General features: G+C 45.9%; 1 protein-coding gene and 1 long non-coding RNA gene across 34 annotated transcripts in view; both read left to right on the top strand.

The window, feature by feature from the left end:
• The window catches only part of LOC310826293, a 180,924-nt gene extending 163,056 nt beyond the window's left edge, over positions 1 to 17,868 (top strand). For 3 of the 6 annotated variants that reach the window (XR_014555693.1, XR_014555696.1, XR_014555697.1), the window contains 3 exons: positions 184 to 281; positions 8,027 to 10,851; positions 11,008 to 12,058. This is a non-coding gene — a long non-coding RNA (uncharacterized lncRNA). Of the gene's footprint in view, positions 1 to 183; positions 282 to 8,026; positions 10,852 to 11,007; positions 12,059 to 17,564 lie in introns of those variants that run through there. The other 3 variants (XR_014555695.1, XR_014555692.1, XR_014555694.1) reach the window with 3 other exon arrangements.
• Positions 17,869 to 19,329: 1,461 nt separating this feature from the next.
• The window catches only part of PLEKHA5 (pleckstrin homology domain containing A5), a 166,412-nt gene continuing 164,353 nt past the window's right edge, over positions 19,330 to 21,388 (top strand). For 24 of the 28 annotated variants that reach the window (XR_014555559.1, XR_014555560.1, XR_014555561.1 and 21 more), the window contains exons 1-2: positions 19,516 to 19,855; positions 20,195 to 20,271. Coding sequence is in view for 23 of the 28 variants with exons in the window: in XM_083699930.1 (XP_083556056.1) it covers positions 19,764 to 19,855; positions 20,195 to 20,271 (169 nt within the window). In the remaining 5 variants the exon portion in view is untranslated. Of the gene's footprint in view, positions 19,856 to 20,194; positions 20,272 to 21,388 lie in introns of all 28 variants that reach the window. The other 4 variants (XM_083699933.1, XM_083699922.1, XM_083699927.1 and 1 more) reach the window with 3 other exon arrangements.

Below are 21,388 nucleotides of genomic sequence, written 5' to 3'. Positions count from 1 at the left end.
AATAAATGAACTTTGGGGTTTTCCTGAGCCTACATAAGGACCTATGTCTGGAGTTTGCTGTTGGTATGTATTATGTTTTGCATGTTGTTCATCAACATAAGCCTATAGGATAGGGTGGGAGGGAATTAAGTTGTAATTAGACAGCCTTCATTTGTTTCAATTTGTATCCCTTTCTATCCTAAGGGCTTAGGGAGGGTTGCAGAATTACATTGGCACCTGATACCCTTTTCTTCCCTCGTGGCTCTTCAAAGGAACGAACGAGCTGAACCGGATGAACAAAGGTAGGCAATCTTTTGTTCCCCAGGGTTTTTTTGTGTGTGTGTGTGTGTTTGAATGTTGCAGGCTTGGTCAAATGCACATTTTAAATACGTCTTTCCCATAACACTGACAATTCTTCTAGTGTACCTTTCCTTTTTTTCCTTTTAAATTTTATTAAAATTTTTATATATATATATATATGCAGGTTTTGGTGTCCTCGGGTGTCTTCCCGTGTAAAAGTTGGGGTGTCTAGGCGACGTTTCGACGAGGTCTCACTCGTCATCTTCAGGCTGGTGCTTTCGGCTTCTTGTTACTGGAACAGAGCGGGATCTCAATGTTTGAGTTCCTATAAATACTGTAGAGGGGGTGTGGTGTCTAGCCTCCAATGTTCTGGGCAGAGAGGAAGTTCCCAGGCTAGTGTGCCTTTTCTTCTTTTGTTCCTTAATTACTTGAGAGATACCTTGAGTGATTTCTTGAGTGATATCCTGAGTACCACTTAGGTGGGTCATTAGGTGTGGATTAGTTGCTAAAGTCTTTGTGTCTTGACCTCTTGAACTTTGTGAAGAGTTTTCCTGAGAAGATGGCTGTATTGCACTTAGTTGTGCTTTGGCTTGGCTTCGTGTATAGGGGCGAGCTGTGGTTTTGTGGCTTGTGTCAGCCAGATCTGTGTAGGGATTGCAGGGGGGTGCAGCATCCGGAGGTGCCACCATGGATTGGCTACTGGATGGTGTCAGTAATTCATCTGTGGAGAGGGTCTGGGTTTGGGTCTGGTGTGGTTGATTGGTGTTGGCGTTCTGTGTGCCTCTGGATCTGGTGTCAGTTTTTGTGGGGAGGGCTAATTTCCAGATGTCTGGCAAGCGGGATGTGTCGTCACGCTTGTTCATGTTGTGAGGGTGTTTCTCTATCTCGATGGCTTCCATGATTATTCTCTTGTGGTGATGTTCCGTGTTAAAGAGCAATTTGGAATCTGCAAAATTAATTTCGTGTCCTGTTTCTTTCATGTGTTGGAAAAGAGAGGAAGTTTTTTCTTCTTTTTTGACGGCATTCTTGTGTTCTGCGATACGTGCATTTATTCGTCTGTTTGTTTGTCCAATGTACGTGGCTGGGCAGACTTTGCAGGGTATTTCATAGATCCCTTGGTTTTCCAACTGGATTTTATCCTTGGGGTTTCTGAGGATATTGGCTATTTTTTGGTTGGTGCAAAAGGCTGTTTTGATATTGTGTTTATGGAGGATTTTGCTAATTTTATCTGTAGTGCCCTTGATATAAGGAAGGAGGGCCATGCCATTGTTTTCTTCTGTGTCTTGGTTTTTGGGGGGTGTTTCCTTTTGGATTAGCTTCGTAATTCTGTTTTGCTGGTATCCATTGGCAATTAACACATTTGAGAGATTCTGTAACTCAGTTGTCAAGTGGTCTTTGTCAGCCAGGCGTTTGGTTCTGGAGATGAGAGTCTTGGCTACGGAGTTTATTTGTGCAGGGTGGTGGTGTGATTGTGCATGTAAGTAGCGGTTGGTGTGTGTTTTTTTCTGGTAGATAGTGTGTCCTAGGGAGCCATCAGGTTTTTTGTAGATTAGGACGTCAAGGAAGGGAAGTTGGTTGTTGGCTTCTATTTCCATAGTGAATTGTATTTTGGGGTGTAAGTTGTTGAGATGTGTGAGGAAGCTATCCAGTTTTTCCTTCCCGTGTGGCCAAATTACAAAGGTGTCGTCAACATATCTGAGCCAAAGTTTGGGTTTGTGTTCTGACTTGTCTAAAGCATTGGTTTCAAAGTGTTCCATGTACAGGTTTGCGATGACCGGTGAGAGGGGTGATCCCATAGGTGCTCCTTCTATCTGTTTGTATCTTTGTCCATTGTGGATGAAGTACGTGTTGGTTAGGCAGTGGTTGGTCAGGTCCAAGATGTATTCGGGGGGATTGTATTTGTTTTGAATAGCTGTCAAGGCTTCATTAATGGGCACTTGTGTGAAGAGAGATACAACATCGAAGCTCACAAGTAGGTCATTAGGATGTAGGTTTTGCTTCTTTATTGTTTCTATGAACTGGAAGGAGTTTGGTACGTGTGACCATGGTGGCACCTCCGGATGCTGCACCCCCCTGCAATCCCTACACAGATCTGGCTGACACAAGCCACAAAACCACAGCTCGCCCCTATACACGAAGCCAAGCCAAAGCACAACTAAGTGCAATACAGCCATCTTCTCAGGAAAACTCTTCACAAAGTTCAAGAGGTCAAGACACAAAGACTTTAGCAACTAATCCACACCTAATGACCCACCTAAGTGGTACTCAGGATATCACTCAAGAAATCACTCAAGGTATCTCTCAAGTAATTAAGGAACAAAAGAAGAAAAGGCACACTAGCCTGGGAACTTCCTCTCTGCCCAGAACATTGGAGGCTAGACACCACACCCCCTCTACAGTATTTATAGGAACTCAAACATTGAGATCCCGCTCTGTTCCAGTAACAAGAAGCCGAAAGCACCAGCCTGAAGATGACGAGTGAGACCTCGTCGAAACGTCGCCTAGACACCCCAACTTTTACACGGGAAGACACCCGAGGACACCAAAACCTGCATTCCTGTACCCGTGAAAATCTACGAAAGCATATATATATATATATATATAATCTTGTTACTGCTGTATGATTTCATGCACTTTAATTTTGAAATGACTGCTTCCTCTTGTGTGTGCAGGCAGCCTAGGTTTAGCTGAAACAGCCTGGACATCTTTTAAAGCCAGTTCTTCAGTCAGAGGGCTATATTCCTTCATGGGCAACTTTTCAGGAGCCATGTGCCAGGGCAGGTTGTGGCCAGAGAGACATGGACAGAAAAGCTGATTTGACTGTTACCTTTGTACAGTAGGCTCTGCTCCAGCCATGCAAAAGTCAAAGGTTTACAAGCACACACCCCTTCGCTGTAGGCAAGCAGGAGGCACTGTCACAATTCGAGGGCACATTCCAGACAGGCAAAAGCACTCAAGGTGGGTGGACTAGTGTGTGTGTGGCCAGGCCCACACAGAGAGACCTGGAGGGCCCGAATGTCCCCACCCTTGATTTAAAGGCAGTAGCTGCCTTGAGGTGCCAGCTCCAGAACCTGCCAGGGTCTTAGGGAAAACACCCTCTGCCTGTCCTGGAAAGAATGTGTTGTGTCAACTGAGAATTCTCTCATTTTGCTTCCAAGGATCTTTGGGATTTGAGGGCGGGTTGGAGATGTTCTTTGGTGAACAAAAAGATGAAGAGGAGCCACTCCTCTGCCCCCCAGAAAATGGCTTGAAGCCAACACACACAGAGAGAACCGATGTGTCAAATGATACTCCAAATGATGCATTCTGACATGTCACCTTCTCCAAGGGCAAGAAGATCTTGTATCGTTTCTTAAACAGTTCATACGTAGAATGTGCTGCAAACTTCACAGGCCAATTCTTTGAAGACCACATGGGTCTTTTCTTCCTTTCTCAGATGTGCATCCTACCCATCCTTCAAACATTAAGGGCAGCAAACACATCACTTAATCATCACAACTACCCTGCTTTCAAATGTGCATTGAGCATATCTAATGTCTTTTTCCACATCATGATCAGAGAAAAATAATGAAGTGTGAACCAGCAGGAATCTGCTCATTTACCAGGCACTCTTGTCCTGTCAGCCCATTACAGGATTTTAGCTGCCTTTTAAATCACTAATCGATCAATTAAATTAAAGCAAAACTTCCAGACAGATATCAAGTGAAAGCGAAAGGCCACAACTTGTTGATAGAAGGGTGCTGTTTCGCCTCCTCTAACCTCCCTCTGTTGTAAAAGCACTGGAGGGGGCGACATTTTGCTGCCTACGTCTCATTAAACGTGTACCTTTTCTTTCTTTCTTTCTTTTACTCAAAGTATATCTAAGGTCAGCAGGGAATGCTGCATTTGAAACCAAAGTAGTGAAGTAGTCAAGAGCTCACTATGTACTGCTGTGAAAACCTGAAGTGGCTGAGCATGACTTTGGTAGATGATGAGATGGAAACTAGGCCTCAAGGTTCATCTAGCCCATCATTCTCTAGATCTGCCTTCTCCAACCCGGTGCCCCCCAAATCTTTTTGGTTGTAACTCCCAGCAGCCCCAGCCAACTCAATCTATGTCACAAGGGGAGTTGTAGTCCAAACCACCTGGAGTACATCAACTTGGTGAAGGCTGCTCTAAATAACTCATATATAATAAAAGAAGAAGAACTCTGCTGAATTAGGGCAATAATAATAATAATAATTTATTTGTACCCCGCCCATCTGGGCAGCTTCCAACAAAGACCAAAAATACACTAAAATGTCACACATTAAAAACTTCCCTGAACTTCAGATGTCTTCTGAATGTCAGGTAGTTGTTTATCTCTTTGACATCTGGTGGGAGGGCATTTCACAGAGAGGGCGCCACTACTGAGAAGGCCCTCTGTCTGGTTCCCTGCAGCTTTGCTTCTCACAGTGAGGAAACCACCAGAAGGCCCTTGGCGCTGGACCTCAGTGTCCGGGCAGAACAATGGGGGTAGAGACGCTACTTCAGGTATACTGGGCCAATGGCCATTTAGTCCAGCATTGTATTCTCAGAGTGACAAGCAAGATGCCTGTGGAAAACCTGAAAGTAGGACCCGATTATGAAAGCACTCTCCCCGCCTGAGATTTCCATAAACTAGTATTCAGAAGTTTTACTGCCTCTGACCATGGAAGCAGAGCATAGCCAACAATGGCTAGTAGCCCTTGATAGTTTACTCCTCCATGAATTTGTCCAGTCCTCTTTTAAAGCCACCCACATTGGTAGCCATCACTGCTCATGTGGGAGGGAGTTCCATAATTTAACCAAGCTTGGTGTGAAGAAGTGCTTCTTTTTATTTGTCCTGAATCTTCCAGCATTCGTCTTCAGTTTGGATGTCCGCAAGTTCTAGTGTTATGAGAGGGAGAGAAAAACTTCACTTTCTCAATGCCATGCATAATTTTATAAAATTCTGCCACATCACCTCTTAGTCACCTTGTTCCCCAAACTAAAAAGTCCCAAATGCGATGACTGTTCCTCCTCTGTGTGTCTGTGCTTTCAGTGGGTTGGACATACCCAAGCATTCTTGTGATGGCTTCAACATATATCCTGATAATACACTATTAAGCATCACTTTTCCTAAGTACTCGAATGCATAAACTCAATAATCCCTGTCAGGCCTGTCTTATTATCCCCGTGTTAGATAAGGCTGGAGCTAAGAGAGCGAGAGAGCAATTTGCCTAGTTCCACTCAATGAACATACAGCGTGAGCTGAGATCTGAGCCAAGAGCTCCTCAGTTTTGGCATGGGCACTACACTCGACAGCACACCTCCCTGGGGCTCCAGGAAGTTCCCAAAGATTCCTCGGGGAGTGGCAGGTTGAGGCTTCACACTGTAGCATTCCAAGGACAGGAAACTGTGATGGGTGGAGAGGACTAGGAAGTGGGCCCTGCAGCAGAGCCAGAAGGCATTACTCAAGTTTTGCTGCTGAGACAATGCCAGATTCAAGGAGGGGGAGGGGATGAACAATGGGGAAAGAGAAGGAAGGTGGTGGTTACCTCCTTGTCATAATCAAGGGCCAGCTCAATACACTTTGCTGCCTGAGGCAAAAGGAAAGTGCTTTCCATTCCATGCACAGAAGCCAACCAGACTGGCTGTTGAATCGTGCTTAGTGCTGGTGATAGGACAGAGGCCTTCACTGCACCTGTGAACAGACTAGCTTAGACGGTCCAGGCAAGGCTGTGTGGTGTACATCACTCCATTCTCCTGCAGAAGAGGGGAACACCCAGGAGGCTCAAGAGAAATGGGTGGAAGGAAGCTGCACCTTCCTTCTGTTGCCTAAGGCAGTGGCCTCACTTTACCTAATGATAGGACCGGCCCTGAGAACAGGAAGAAATGGACAGAGATGGGGTAGAAAGGCAATGTAGCTATCCCTGGCTGCAGAAATGTAGGCGGTTATGGAAAAGCAAGGATAACAGTTGGATGGAAGAAGAAATGAATGAATGGAATACACAGGAATGATCTGTACAAAAGAGCAGGAACAGTAAATTTAGTGGGCAGGGTTAGGGTTGCATCAGGGGTAGGGAATGCCCAGTATCTTCTCCAGTATTTCTCTACAGAACTCTCTTGCTGAGACATGGCAAAAACAGCCCCGTTTTAATCAAAAGCAAGAAGACATATTAGTGATTAATTCTCTAATAAAAGGAACTCAATTGCCCAGCTCCCAAGTATATTAATCAATTCTTTCACTTGAAAAGCAGCAAGCCAAGTTTTCAAAGCTGGACATATACAATTACCTAAGCTCTTGAATAGCTACAGTTGCTTCTGATCAGGCAACTAATTCTCTCAGGGTCCAAGAGAGAATTGGATGCAATCAGTAGCTGCAACAGAAGCCTCAAATCTGATGTGACACCTGAGATCTATGAACACATCTTTGGCCTTTTTTTCTCTATGAAAAAAGAGTCATGCTACAAAGTAGGGTGGTTGATTGCTTTGCTTGTCCTTTTCTGAACCTTTTCCAACTCTACAATATCCTTTTTGAGGCGAGGCAAACAGAACTGTACACAGTATTCCAGATGCAGTCACATTTTCACAACACACAAATACAAAAGGGCATCAGAGATGTGGCTTCAAAGAACTGTAAATACTTCTAGTTCACCCCTCCAGAATGCCATAGTTTTCCAAGGCTACTTTAATCAAGCACCCTTTTAATGCTAGCCTACATTCAAAGCTAAGATGCAGGGCTGATGCAACCTGGCTGTCAGCCAGCTTAGTAACAGGTTTCCTGAAACATGGGTGGATAATTGCTGCACACCTCTTGAAGGCGATAGTTGGGTCTCCTTGCCTTGGTGCAGATTCCCATCTCAGGTCACTCCATGTTCTTAGCAAGGTGAAGGTGTGCACATGTTGCTCTCACCTCACCTCCTGCTTATACTGACATGCTCTGATGCAGCAGTGTGGACCCCACCAAGCCACTTAACTTGTTGACCTTTCTCGTATTTAATCTGTTGGTTTGCTAGGGAACATTCAGATATACTGGGGAAGCTAGGCGTCAGGGGATGAAGTTAGACATCTTCAAGATGGAGAGGTCAGGCACAATTTGGCAGTGAGTTGGAAAGGTCAGACGCAATAGTTCAGACACTCCCTTTGTTACACAACCTTTGTTACTCCTAAATATTTTTTGGTATTATTTTCTCTGTGGGCAAACATAGTCACACCCAATTTATATCACAAGAGTGGAGGCTTAAATATATAGTTTACAACAACTATCCTTTAATTTAGGCACTGTGGATTAGTTCATATCACAAAGGCCTGGGATGATAATTATTTATGGGCAGCTGCAACAAAATTAACAATTTCTTCCTTATCCTCCATATTAACAAGAAATGAAAAAGAATATTGGTGGCTTATTTGGGTTTTTCTGTCTGTTTACATTAATCATTGCTCTGCTTTGCATGCCTCCACTAACTAATTTTTGCTGGGTTTGATCAAGCCGGCTGAGAATAAACAAAATTATTTTCAAAATTCTCATCAACAAATGTGGACTGTTCTTGTGGTGTTTTCTCTAAAAAGATCAGCTGTCATTTTCCTGGACCAACAAAGTCTTTGGTGGAGGACTTGCAGCAGAGGTGTGAAACAGGATAAGCGATCTCAAATGTGAATCGGGAATCAGTAATTTATCCAGATGGGAATTCTATTGCTTGAAAGGCAAGTTTAGGAGAAGGGTGGTTGAGTCCAGCTTTTCTTCTCTTTTTTTCTTATGCTTTAGGCAGGGGTGTTCAGCTATGTGCCCAGCTGTCTTATCCTCCCCAGGATCCCTTTGGATGTTTTAAGTGTCTGCACCCACTGAAACATTCCTTCGAACGTAGGGAGCAGGTTGTCTGCAAAAGAAATAGTGGTGAAGTCAGTTTTGCTTCTTTCATTGGAATGCAATGGGATGCCACAGTGGGTGGGAAAGCAATGCATTGGTTCTCACCCACCACTAAAGACCGGAACAGTCTTTAGAATACAGGAACCTAGGAAGTTGCCCACTGGCTCATCTAGCTCAGCATTGTACACACTGACTCTTCAGGATTCCAAACAGGGGATACTACCTGGAGATGCTGGGAATTTAACCTTACCACTGAGCTACAGCCATTCTCCAGCACCATCTTGCTGCAGACAGCACAGCAAACAATGGACTGGACTGTTCTCTCTCTCATTTGGAACTAGGGTGACCAGACTGAAAGGAGGGCAGGGCTCCCATGCTTTTCATAGCTATGCTAAAAAGGGTTTGGGGCCACCTTGCCTTTAAGAAGGTTGTGGTGCAGAAATCCGCACAGCTTTAAAAATGCAGGAGCTCTGTCTTCTCTTACACACCTCAACATGCATTGAGAAGCATTAATATTTGTGATGTGCTCCCCACATCTCCCAAGGATGCAGGGAAAGAGCTCCCTGGAGGTTGGCTTCCTCTTGGAAAAGAGCTCCCTGGAGATGGATGATGTGTCAGCAATGCCTGGCTTATTTACCAATATCCCAATCCCAGAAGAGCCTAGATGGAGGCAAGCAGCATCAGCACTCCTGGCATGCAGCAGATCTCCAGAGAGAGGTTATTTGCACACCATACACTGAAAGCACATTTCAAAGAGATCCCTCCCCCAGGGAAAGGTTTCGTAGGGACTGTAGTTTACCCTTCACAGAGCTACAGTTCTCAGCACCTTTCAACAACTACAGTTCCCAGGATTCTTCAGGGTGGCGGGGGAAATGTGCTTTCAATGTTTGGTTTCTATGCAGCTGGAGACCCCCAGCAACCCAAGATTCTTTTGGCCTTCCCTTAACTCTGTATTTTTCCATCTCTCCAAAAGCTTTCCGAAAGCTCTCCCTTTCTGATAAGACTGCTCAGGTCTATTTAGAGTTGGAAGGGACCCTGAGGATCATCTTTTTTTAAAAAAAAAAAATCTTATTTATTGATTTTTCACAAAAAGAACTTTACAAATTTTAGCATAAAACAAAAGTTGCTCTATGCATTGACCTCCCACCCTCCCCTTCAATGGTTTCCATATTTACCCTTGCTGCATATTTTGGGGACCCTGAAGATCCTATAATCCAACCTCCTGCAATGCAGGTATATGCAGCTGTTCCACGTGGGGATCGAACCTTCAGCCTTGGCATTATCAGCACCGTGCTCTGAGCTATAGAGTCTCTCCAGCCCCTTGGCTTTGGGTGAACTAATTCAGAGGTCAAGGATTTTGGAACATAGGAAGCTGCCTTCTACAAAGTCAGACTACTGGTCCTTTTAGCTCAGCACCAACCACCGGCTGTCAGCAGCTCTGTGAGAATACAGGTAGCGGACACTCCCAGCCCTACCTGGAGATTGAACTTGGGACCTTCTGCATGCAGAGCAGATGCTCAACCTCTGAGCTACGACCCTTTCGTTATGTCCCCCACTCATTAAATCTGGAAGGGTCCCAAGCATAATTAAAGTAGCAATTGTTTTAACTACTTGCAATGTAAAGGCAGAAAGACATGTTTCAAGAGCTCTCCATTGCTGAGACATGCAGTACTGATGTCCTGACACTGTTACATGTCCTGATGCAATTGTGCTTTTAACAGATCCATGCTAGCAGCTGGACATGTACTGATATGAACATACACAGCGTAAACGATGTCAGTAATTAAGTGAGCTTAATTGGATTGTGTGTTATATGTGGGGCATTGTTACTATGTGTTGTTATTTGGGGTATGCAGAGAGGAAAGGGACCCTCCCTGTTCCCATTTTGAGTGGCAGCCCTGAGTTTGTATATTAGCAATTCTGCCCTAAGCAAGGGTTCACACTCCTATTTTCTTTAGGATAATCAAATAATTGTTTTCTCTTCAACTATGTTCTTTTTATTAAGCATTTCAGAGATGAAGGCACAATTGACCTTCAAACAAGCTGAACAACAACAATAACAATTGAAGACATTCTTGTTCCAACCAACATCTCCAGCTGGATGAAAAGGTCTCAGCTTTAGGTGCTCATTTTGAATTGTTTTTAAACCCATCTTTAGCTGTTTTTAAACTATTTTTAGCTGTTTTTATGGTATGCTTGTGAATCACTTTGAGACGACTAGATAAGGCAATTCCTTATTTAAAAAGCACCTTTTATTTATTTAAATGTACTTATTTGATTCAAATATGAATCACTTCCCATAAAGTATCTCAGAGTGATTTCATAATAAAAACATCTGCAATAAAAACAATGACACAATTTTATATAAAAATAGTTATAACAAGGTAAAGAACAATTTAAAATGCTATCATGTATTAAGCCTAACAACAACAACAACAACAACCACTGTACTAGAAAACAAGTATAAAAAACAAACCAGACATAAAACGATAATCATGAGATAACATTCTTGAATATTATTAATTATCACATCCTTCCAGAATGTAGTGTGGGACTGAGCAAAAAGTTGGTCAACTGGATTTTTGTGGTGGCGTATGATATGAATAGGAACCAATGCTCAATCGAGGGATGATAATCACATTCTTTACGAAGAAGCAAGCTATGGGCCAGACGCTAGACAAAACGTTTTTTAAAGTGGCAGAAGGTTAGCTCCAAGTAAACAGGCTACCAGTGGCGTAGCGTGGGTTGTCAGCACCCGGGGCAAGGCAAGTAATTTGTACCCCCTAACCTGTGGATTTGCGCCCCCTAACCCTAACCCCCAGATGTTGCAGCTGGTGCGGCCGGGCCCCCCCTGCACCCCCCACGCTACGCCACTGCAGGCTACTAATGACTCCCTCTGTTTTGCAAGGGTAATTCCCCCCTGTCTTACTCAGCAAGGACCAGATTTACGGTTGCACTAAACATGGGATGTAAGAAGAGGCCGAAAGAAAGGGGCACCCCTGCTGTAGTGTAATTACTTGGGAGCTTCCTAGTGTGGCAAGCAAGTGGCATTCTGTTGCCTGCACTGAATTCCTCTAGAACTCTTCGGAGTAGAAAAAAAACATTTGAGCCGAGCTGGAGAGCAAAAAGGGGAAATATATTTCCATGCTGTTTTCACATACTTGAGTAATTGTGCTTGGTTGATGTTTTGGTTCTAAGTGTTGTTTATGTTTTTAAGTTGCCCTGTGGCAGGGTTGAAATTGCAGAAACTTTATGCCAGGTGCACCTTTTTGCATGCCGCACCTGTTCAGATTCCTTTTCTTATTACACAGTTATTAAAGCTACAGGAGCCCTATCCTTCTTTGCATCTGGTCACCCTCCAGAACAGATGCCAGCTCAACCTGTTCTTCCTGTTGCCGGAGCAGTGTGGGTGGAGTTCCTTTTGAAGTTCCCCAGAACTGGAGTCAGGGCTTTTCCAGCAAAGTGGACTCTCTAAGCCAGAGCGTGCTTTAATAAGCAGTTTGTACTTCATTTTCCAAGCCTTATCTGCCTCTGCCATTTAGAATGAGCTGCTCCAAAATGCGTTCTGTGATAATTATTAAAGTATCAATTAGCCGCCTTTTGAAAATTGTTGTTTAAATGTGACAGTGAAGCTTCATACAGCTAAACCACAAGAGTCCACTGTATTAAGATGCAGAGCCACAAATACTTCTGAGTCTGTTTAGACAGAAGCATGCAACTTTAATTTCAGTGTGAGAGCTCAGGTGTAGGATATGGAGGATTGTTGTTTTTGTTTACAGGTTTGTGCAGGATTTCTTTTTTTTTAAAAAAAAATATTTTTTATTGAATGATTTTATGTTACAAAAAACAATACAGCCATACTACCACTAAATATAACTAAGAAATAAAAATTACATACATCGATATTTAGTTTGTTATTTGTTATTTACCGTCTTATTTCCTCCCAAACATTGCATGCAACAATACACATATGTGCAGACACCCACACACACACACCCGGTGTGTGCAGGATTTCAGTCCTGCTTCCGCCTTAAAGTGCAGCCTACCATGATGATGAAAAAAGTAAAACATATCCGTTGACTCTCCATCACCCCTGTTCTATAATATGCTGCTAAATCAGGAGATGAAAACACTTCTGCCGCTTCCAACCATTTCCACTTTCCATTATTTCAATGGCTTCCCTTACCTGCTGTGTGCCCTGCTTGTTATGATGGAGCGATAAGGAGAGGGGTGGACAAAAGGGTCGGTGGGAAAATGGGTAGGTTAATCATCTTTTGATTCAGCAGCAAAGGTAAAGTAGAATTTGCAGGGCTGCCAACAATTTGATTGGTCCTTCTCTTGTGCTGCAGCCTGACACGCAGAGCTTCAGCAGCAAATAAAACCTCTTCATTCTCCTTACCTTGAAAAGTTTCCCCACCTTAATTCTCTAGGGTCAGAAGGCGCTTGCAGACTGTCTCTGTTTTGGGGTGCAATTCAATCACATGCCAGCAGATTCAGGTTGTGCAAATCATAGCTGATTGGGAGGGCTTGCAAAACAAACCTGCTTACTGCAAAAGATCTGACTTTTGGTGATAAAGCAAGTGAAAGGGAAATGCTCTGAAAAGTGTAGAATAACATTTACTGTGATGCAGGGCTATCTAAACCATCCCCAAAACAAATCAAGATAGATATTCAGTAAACAGGTTGTCTGGAAACACTGGCAGTGTTGATACAGGCTCAAAAGTAGAGGTAGTTTGTTTTGTTTTGTTTTGTTTTAAAGTTAGCTCCCCTAAATTCAGTTAACAGCAGACATAATTCTTACTTGCTTTAACTCAATGAAGATGTTGACCCAGTGCGCGGCAGCGGTAGAAAAAGAAGAAGAGGCAAATTCCATGTTAGGGATCGTTAGGAAAGGAATTGAAAATAAATCTGCCAATATCATAATGCCATTATACAAATCTATGGCGTGACTGCATTTTGAATACTGTGGAATACAGTTCTGGTCGCCTTGCCTTAAGAGGGATATTGCAAAGTTGGAAAAGGTTCCGAAAAGGACAAGGCAAATGATCAATGGGATAAAGCAACTCCACTATGAAGAAAGGTTGCAATAGTGGGGACCTTTTAGTTTAGAGAAGAGGCGAGTGAGAGGTGACATGACCTAAGTTTATAAAATTCTGCATGGCATGGAGAAAGTGGGCAGAGGAAAGTTTTTCTTTCCCCTCTCATAGCACTAGAACTTGTGGGCATCTAATGAAGTTGAATGCTGGAATTTTCAGGACAGATAAAATAAAGTACTGTATTTTTTGCTCTATAAGACTCACTTTTTCCCTCCTAAAAAGTAAGGGGAAATGTGTGTGCATCTTATGGAACGAATGCAGGCTGCACAGCTATCCCAGAAGCCAGAACAGCAAGAGGGATTGCTGCTTTCACTGCATAGCGATCCCTCTTGCTGTTCTGGCTTCTGAGATTCAGAATATTTTTTTCCTTGTTTTCCTCCTCCATAAACTAGGTGCGTCTTGTGGTCTGGTGCGTCTTATAGAGCGAAAAATACTTCTTCACACAGTGCATAGTTAAACTATGGAATTCACCCCCACATGGGCAATGATGCCCACCAGCTTGGATAGCTTTAAAAGAGGATTAGAGAAGTTCGTGGAGGGCAGGGCTATCAACAGCCACGCTGGCTATGTTCTGCCTCCATGGTTGGAAGCAATAACGTTTTTGAATACGTTTCTGGAAGGGGAGAGTGTTTTTGTGCTCAGGTCCTACTTGTGAGTTTCCCACAGCCACCATGTGGTCTCATCCAGCAGGTCATTGTGTGTCCTTCCAGGGTTTCTCAAACTTGGGTCTCCAGCTGTTGTTGGACTACAACAGCCATCATCCCTGGTCACTGGTTCTGCTAGCTAGGGATTATGGGAGTTGTAGTCCAACAACAGCTGGAGACCCAGAGCCAGAGCCGCTGTGCAACGCATCTTAACCATTTTCTGTCGTGCTTTTAAACCGACCGAGTATCTTCTTTCATCTGATGGCGATGGGAAAAAGCAATTGAAGCTCAAGTTTCACACGTGTACCTGACCCACTGGGTAATTGTTTTTCCAGTATCTTCTGCTCCAAGCTGGCTGCATAGCTGCAGAGTGAAAAGCCATTGCCTTTGCTTCTTTTTCTTCTTTTAAAAGGATGATGCAGAAGGGGGAAAGAGGCAGCCTCACCGAATCTCTCAATGATTACTTGGCTGTCATTTGCCCTGTGGTTCGGGGGCTAAACTGCTACACTTCCCCACTGCATGGGAACACAACAGTCTGAGTAGGAAAGTTAATAAATTGAGAGTTCTGGCTGCTTAGGCCCAGGGAAGGTCCAGATGTAGAGGCGTTGCTGGATGCAAGGACTCCAGTTTCAGTGGCAGAGGGAGGCGCGGCCGACAGATTAAGATAATGAGGGGTGATGGTGATCTGATCAGAGACGGAACAGATGTCTCAGGGAGTGAAGGAGATGGGAGGAGACAGCATGTGTACGCACAGAGTAAGGAAATATGAAGGAGCGAGCGGTGAGATGGTGGAGAAGATATGCAAGGTTTCTGTGCCATATAGAATTCCTGGTGCTGGCTGACTGTGGCTTATACTTAAGTCGTCTTATATAGAATCAGATCAGCGGTCCATCTCGTACAGTATTTTCTATGCAGGTGCAGGGAACCTTTTTCAGGTTATATTCCCTACCCAGTAATGTTTGTGGGGGAAAGCAGGGGACATGACGGTGGCGGTGGATGGGGCCAGGGACAAAGGAGGCCTAGCAACAAATGCCTTTTGAAATATACTCAGAGTCGAGAGTGGATTTCATGCTCTTTATTCAGCTCATAGTGGTGAGGAGGAATGGAAGTTCCCCCAGAATGTCTGCTTTAAATACATTATTTACACAATAGGCCCCATGTGATTGGCTAATTCCGGGATTCACCTGTAGGCCAATCAGGTTGCGGATTCACTTCCACCTGGAGCTGGATTGGGTGGCTTCTATGGACCAATCAGACTTCTGCATTCTGGATCCTATTGTTCTAGGACCAATCAGACTGCTGCATTCTGAATCCTATTGTTCTAGGACCAATCAGACTGCTGCATTTTGGTTCCTATTCAACTCAATACATACCTTTTTACAGCATGCTGGTTTCTACACGCCCTGCTCTTTCCCCCATCTAGGGAAGCAAAAGGCATTGTCAGAGTTGACGGACACATTCCAGCCAAGCAAAAACACTCAAGGAGGATGTGAAACAGGAGCAGTGAGGGGAGGCAAGGGGTGGCTGTAGACAGTACCAAGGATCAGAGAGGTGGAAGACCCACCCCCACTGACCTGGACTCTGACCGTAAAATGGTGTTAATAATACAGAGGCTGACAAGGGCTGGAACACAGGGTTGGGCGGGGTGAAGGAGACAGCAGCCTTCGAACATAGGGGTGGGTGGGCAGGTAAAGAGGCGTATCTGAGGTCGCTCAGCCCCAGCCAACTAGAAAAAACAAGTGTCTGCTTGTAAACAAAACCCGAGAACAGTCCTCACATCCATGGGGAAGGGCGGAAGGAGAGAAGGAATAAAGAGGCGTATGAGACCATGATAATAGAGTGAATTTAAATTCAAGACATAAAACATCTGCCTGCACAATAAAGTATTGTTTTTACTTCTGTTTCCTTCCAGTCTTTTGAAGGCGCTCAGACACAGAAGCCTTCCAAGCGCTCCAGGTTGTGGTCGCGCCCATACCTGCTTAACTTTAGAGACAAAACTACAAAGGTGCAGCTTGTCATCTAGGAGAAGGGATGTGGTTGAAATGTGACCTCACTCTTGTGGCTGATTTTCCCATTAACAATGCAGTCATTAGGCTGCATTGTTATTACCTGCCAGCATATGTATATTTCCTTGTATTTCCTCAACTCCCCCCACCTTTCACATGACCTCCCACTTGACCTCCGTGATTACTCATTTTCAGTCGTGTCTTTTTTGAAGCTGTCAGCAAAAAGGCATTGCTTGTGTGTCAGTTACATATTAAAAAGGGTATAGTCTTGCAAGAGCTGAAACTGGCTAGGTTCAATAGAGAGCTTGCAGAAGGCCCTTGTTAGTTAGACATAGCCACATGAAGAGTACCAGTTCTTTAGATTATGCCTTCAGACACACAGCCAACTCAGTGGAGCAGTGCGTGTTGAAAAAAATTAGTTTAAACATATCTAACTCTCTGCATTGAATTGCAGTTTTAGGTGGATTAGTTGCAAAGTTGAAACTGACAAAAGTATTATCTAAATTTTGCCCTAGCTTAATTTGTTTCATCGCCTATGCAGCTACCCCTCTTTGCAGACTGAGTGATCACTCCACTTCTTGCATGGCTGGCACTGAATCTTATGTTTTCATCATTTGTTGGGCAAGAGTGCTTAGGCCAGATGTTTTGTCTTATTCTTATTCTTTTGTATGGTTGCTCTGCTTGCTATTTGATTTTTATCTGCCTTGCGTTATAGTACTATTGGTGATTACGTTGTTTTACATATTATATGGCCTTCTTGTGCTCCTTCTTGGATTGCCTGGCAATGAAGGATGGTGTTTGTGTGTGTGTGTAAACAAAATCAAAAACTGCTTCTATAAAATTATTTTTTTATTCTTTATTCAATGTATTTGTCTCATAAAACAAATAGCTTTAGGAGACTTCCACACACACACACACACACACACACACACACACACACACACAGTGTTAAGTTTAACAATAAAACATCAGTGCTCCAAAATCTAACAGAGAAACTGCAATAAGTATTACTATTATTATTATTATTATTATTATTATTAGTCATCATCATCATCAGTTATATTAACTCCTTCCCATGAGGCATCCCAAAGTGATTTACAATATAATAATGCATATAAAAGTTTCATATTAGAAAAAGTTGAAGCAATATATAAAAACGATTAAAAATCAATTATTAATAGAAAACCAATTTAAAACAGTAACAGCACATAAATAAAATCAGTTCAAATCCAAGACAGGCGCCAATTGGGATGAAGATTTTAGAAGGCTTGTTGAAAGAGGGACATCTTTAGGGGGCATCGGAAAGACAAGAGACAAGCTACCTTCCTGGTATGCAAGGCCCAATTCCATTCCTGTGGAATGGACCCCCTGATGGGCTGGAATGTGCAAGATGCCCTCTTCTGCAGAACACAGTGATTGGTTGGGTGTGCAGAGGATGAGGCAATCTCTTGGGTATCTTGCTTCTAAGCTGTAAAGGGCTTTGTACACCTGCACCAGTGTGTTGAACCTAGCTTGAGAGCTTAATTGGGACCCAACGCCAGTGGCGTAGCGTGGGTTGTCAGCACCCGGGGCAAGGCAAGTAATTTGCACCCCCTAACCCGTGGATTTGCTCCCCCTAACCCTAACCCCCAGATGTTGTGCCCGGTGCAGCCGGCCCCCCCTGCACCCCCCCCCCGCTATGCCACTGCAGGCTACTAATGACTCCCTCTGTTTTACAAGGGTAATTCCCCCCTGTCTTACTCAGCAAGGACCAGATTTACGGTTGCACTAAACAAGGGATGTAAGAAGAGGCCGAAAGAAAGGGGCACCCCTGCTGTAGTGTAATTACTTGGGAGCTTCCTAGTGTGGCAAGCAAGTGGCATTCTGTTGCCTGCACTGAATTCCTCTAGAACTCTTCGGAGTAGAAAAAAACACTTGAGCCGAGCTGGAGAGCAAAAAGGGGAAATATATTTCCATGCTGTTTTCACATACTTGAGTAATTGTGCTTGGTTGATGTTTCGGTTCTAAGTGCCCCCTAACCCATGGATTTGCGCCCCCTAACCCGTGGATTTGCACCCCCTAACCCTAACCCCCAGATGTTGCGCCCAGTGCGGCCGCCCCCCCTGCACCCCCCACGCTACGCCACTACCCAACGCAATTCTTTTAGCAGTGGCATCATATGACAGCAATTGTCCCATGGAATCCAGCATCCTGTTCCTACAGCAGCCAACCAGATGCCTGTGGGAAGCTCACAAGAAGCACCAGAGGAGAACTTCATTCTTCCCACCTGCAATTCCCAGCAACTGGTGTCCTACAGCCTCTGACAGTGGAGGGAGAACATAGCCATTGTGGCTAGTAGCTGAAGAGGAGAGCTGCCCGCCATGTGGGCAGTCCCACAAGTCCATGTCTAGTCACTGTTGGAAACAAGATGCTGGCCTAGACAAACTATGTCCTGTCCAGAAGGGCTTTTTTTTTTTTTTTGGCCATCCTTTATATTGGACAGAAATTTAGGATCCAAGCCTAGATGCAGGGCTTCCTTCTGAGTAGGTATCCACAACATGCACTTAAAGCACATGACTTTCCCCCCAAAATCCTGGGAACTGTAGTTTGCTCCTCGTAAAACTGCGTTTCCCAGCAACCTCCGCTAAGTACGGTGCCCAGGATTTTCTTGGGGAAGCCACATGTTTTGAATGAATGGCATGGATCAGACTGCAATTCTGCCAACGCTTTTCTCGGGTTTATGAGCGCACGGGTAGGATTGTGCTGTAATCAATCCATCAGATGCTTCCGGCTGGACTTTGATACTGCTCCTAAATCCGTCTGTTTGCCTAGCAGTAATGTTCGCCTTCTCCAGAAACAAGGCACAGCGGCTCCTATATGAGAAATGTTCCCACCTTCCCGGAATGCTGCGCTATCTCTCGCGCACACATGCAGCACGGTGCTCAACGGTACTTAGTTTTCGCCCCCTCCGGAACCGTGGCAGAGCATCGCAGCCTTTGACGCAAACACTCCCAATGACTCCGCTGCCCATTGACTGCCACCGACGCTCGGGAGGTGGGGGATGGAGAAAGAAAAATCCCCAAAAGAAAATAAAAAGGAGGCTAGTATAAATACGATAATTCACTTTCTCACATTTTGCTATGGCTCACTGACTAGCGCCAACGCGCGTGCATGCTGGGGGGGGGGCGACGACACCAGTGTGCGGACGACGTGGCCTCACTTATGTGTAGAGATTGCGTGCGGGTGTGAGTGAAATAGTTAACGATGCCTTAAAAATAAGCATTAAAAGACACACACACACTCCAAGCCCCTCTTCGCCCTTCCAGGAGTTTTTTAAGCAACAAGGGAGCGCGTAACTTCCGCTGGTCGCCTATAGGAGGCGCGCTGTTGGGTTTCCCCCTCCCCACTTTAATTTCAAGGCGGGGTTAAAGGAGCCACGGTGGGCGGGGCTTCGCGGCGCGCGTTCGCGAGCCACTGAGTCGGCTCCGGAAGGCGGGAGGGAGAAGAGCTGAAGGGGAGATATCGAGGAGGAGGAGGAGGAGGAGGAGCGTGGCAGGAGAGCTCGGTGCTGATTGGCGGCTGATAAACCCTCCCTCCATGGGCTTCTCTCCTCCTCCTCCTCCTCTCTCTCCCCCCCCCCCGCCTTTCCCCCAACTGTCTTTTCTCATTCACTCCAAGCTCGCGCCGCCGTCCAGGTGTTTTCGGCTGGCTCGCTCGCGGAGGCGCGCGCGCCGCGGCGGCGGCTGTGTTGGCGGCGGAGGCGCGCGGCGCTCCCTCCCTCCCTCCCCCCCCGCCCATTCCCACTGCCTCGCGCTCTTTCCTCCCCGTGCCCGCGCGCGCGCCGCTTTCGCCCCGACTGCTGCTGCCGCCGCTACTGCCGCCGCCGCCGCCTCCTCCGCCGCGCTCGGACATGGCGGCGGACCTGAGCGCGGAGCGGCTGCGCTCGCTGCCCGCCTGCTGGAGCTACGGGATCAGCCGCGGCGGCCGCGTCTTCTTCATCAAGTAAGCGAGCGAGCGAGCGAGCGAGGCGGGAGCGAAGGCGGAGGGAGCGGCGGCGGCGGCGAGGGACGCGAGGCGAGAAAGGAGGGATGCATGACCCTGAGGGGAAGAAGAAGAAGAGGAGGAGGAGAGGAGCGGCTCCGGGACTGCCCGCCCGCCCGCCTGGGGTGGGGGCGTCGAAGGCGGCTGTGTGGCGGCGGCGGTGGCGCTGCTGAGGCGACCCGGGGTGGTTCTGAGGGAGGGTCGTCGTGGTCGGCTTTAGGGTCCGGCCGGGGTCGGGTCACCGCCGCGCGCTCCTGCTCCTCCTCCTCTCACGCGCCGCCCTGTGTTTTCTCCCCTTAGCGAGGAAGCCAAGAGCACGACCTGGCTGCACCCGCTGACGGGAGAGGCGGCGATCACCGGGCACCGCCGCAGCCCAGGTAAGGAAAGAAAAAATACAAAACAGCGCAGCCCGCTCGGAAGCGGCGCTAACCCCACTTTCTCCCTCCCTTTCTCTCTCTTTCCCTCTCCCTCTCTTCTCTGTGTGTCATCCCCCCCCCCTTCCCGTGTCCTCACAAGCCCTCCGTGGAAAAGAGTGTAGAGATATCTTTGCAGGGAAGGTGGAAGAGTGAGTGATGAAAGAAAGAGGTGGAGGTGGGTTTCTCGATTTCCCTCCCCGACTTACCTGCCTAGCCCTTCTTTTCTTGCTCTCCTCTCACACGCTGTTTTTCTCCTACGCACAGATACACAGCCCCTCTCTCACACCCTGCTCCTCCTCACGTGCTTAAAACCTTCTTGTGGACTTGAAAGCTGACACTGAGTCACTCTCTGTGGCGCTTTCCTCCTCCTTTAAACATTTTGCCTGGAGGTGCTGTCAACTCCTCTCTCCATGTTTAAAAACCCTTCAACTTGGGCACCACAGTGAATCACCCCCATTCCCCCACGCCTGTAAACCCTTCCCTCACTCCCATCTCTTGTCCTTGGGGGGGGGGACTTCATCCCACTTCTTGTCCCCCCTCCAAATAGAGCCACCACTGAGTCACACTTGCCACATTTTAATCCCTCCAATTTGGGGGGGGGGGGGCTTCATATAAAACCACACACACATTTGAGCTTTACCTCACTCAGTCCCTTCAATTTGGCATTTCAGACCCTCTTCCTATAAGCCTGTCTCTGCTACCTCTTGGACCACAGTTCCAATTTTGACTCAGCCTCTGTCACTGGGTTTTCCTCTACATGTGCTTAAAAATCACTAAACTCTTACAGAACGTCTTGGCTCAGTTTTCTTCTTGCTTCCAACCATAATCCAGTTTGACTTGTCTGTACCCCTCATTAACTTTACTTAACCTTTTTTCTTCTTTTGCTGTTGACTGGAGCTTTTGTCCTCACCTTCCTTGGGGAGGGGCAAAATGACAACTCATGCTCAGTGATCACTCATCTCCCCTCCCCCTTTCTTTAATAGGCCCTTTTCTGTCTCCCTGTAACCCATCTCTTTGCTCAACTGCTTCCCCATCTAATTACTCTATTCATTTACTACATGTTTCCAAAGTAGAGAGA

Source organism: Podarcis gaigeae, assembly GCF_964106915.1.
Source record: "Podarcis gaigeae genome assembly, chromosome: 10".
NCBI classification, from domain to species: domain Eukaryota; kingdom Metazoa; phylum Chordata; class Lepidosauria; order Squamata; family Lacertidae; genus Podarcis; species Podarcis gaigeae.
This window is presented reverse-complemented; position numbering and strand designations above follow the sequence as displayed.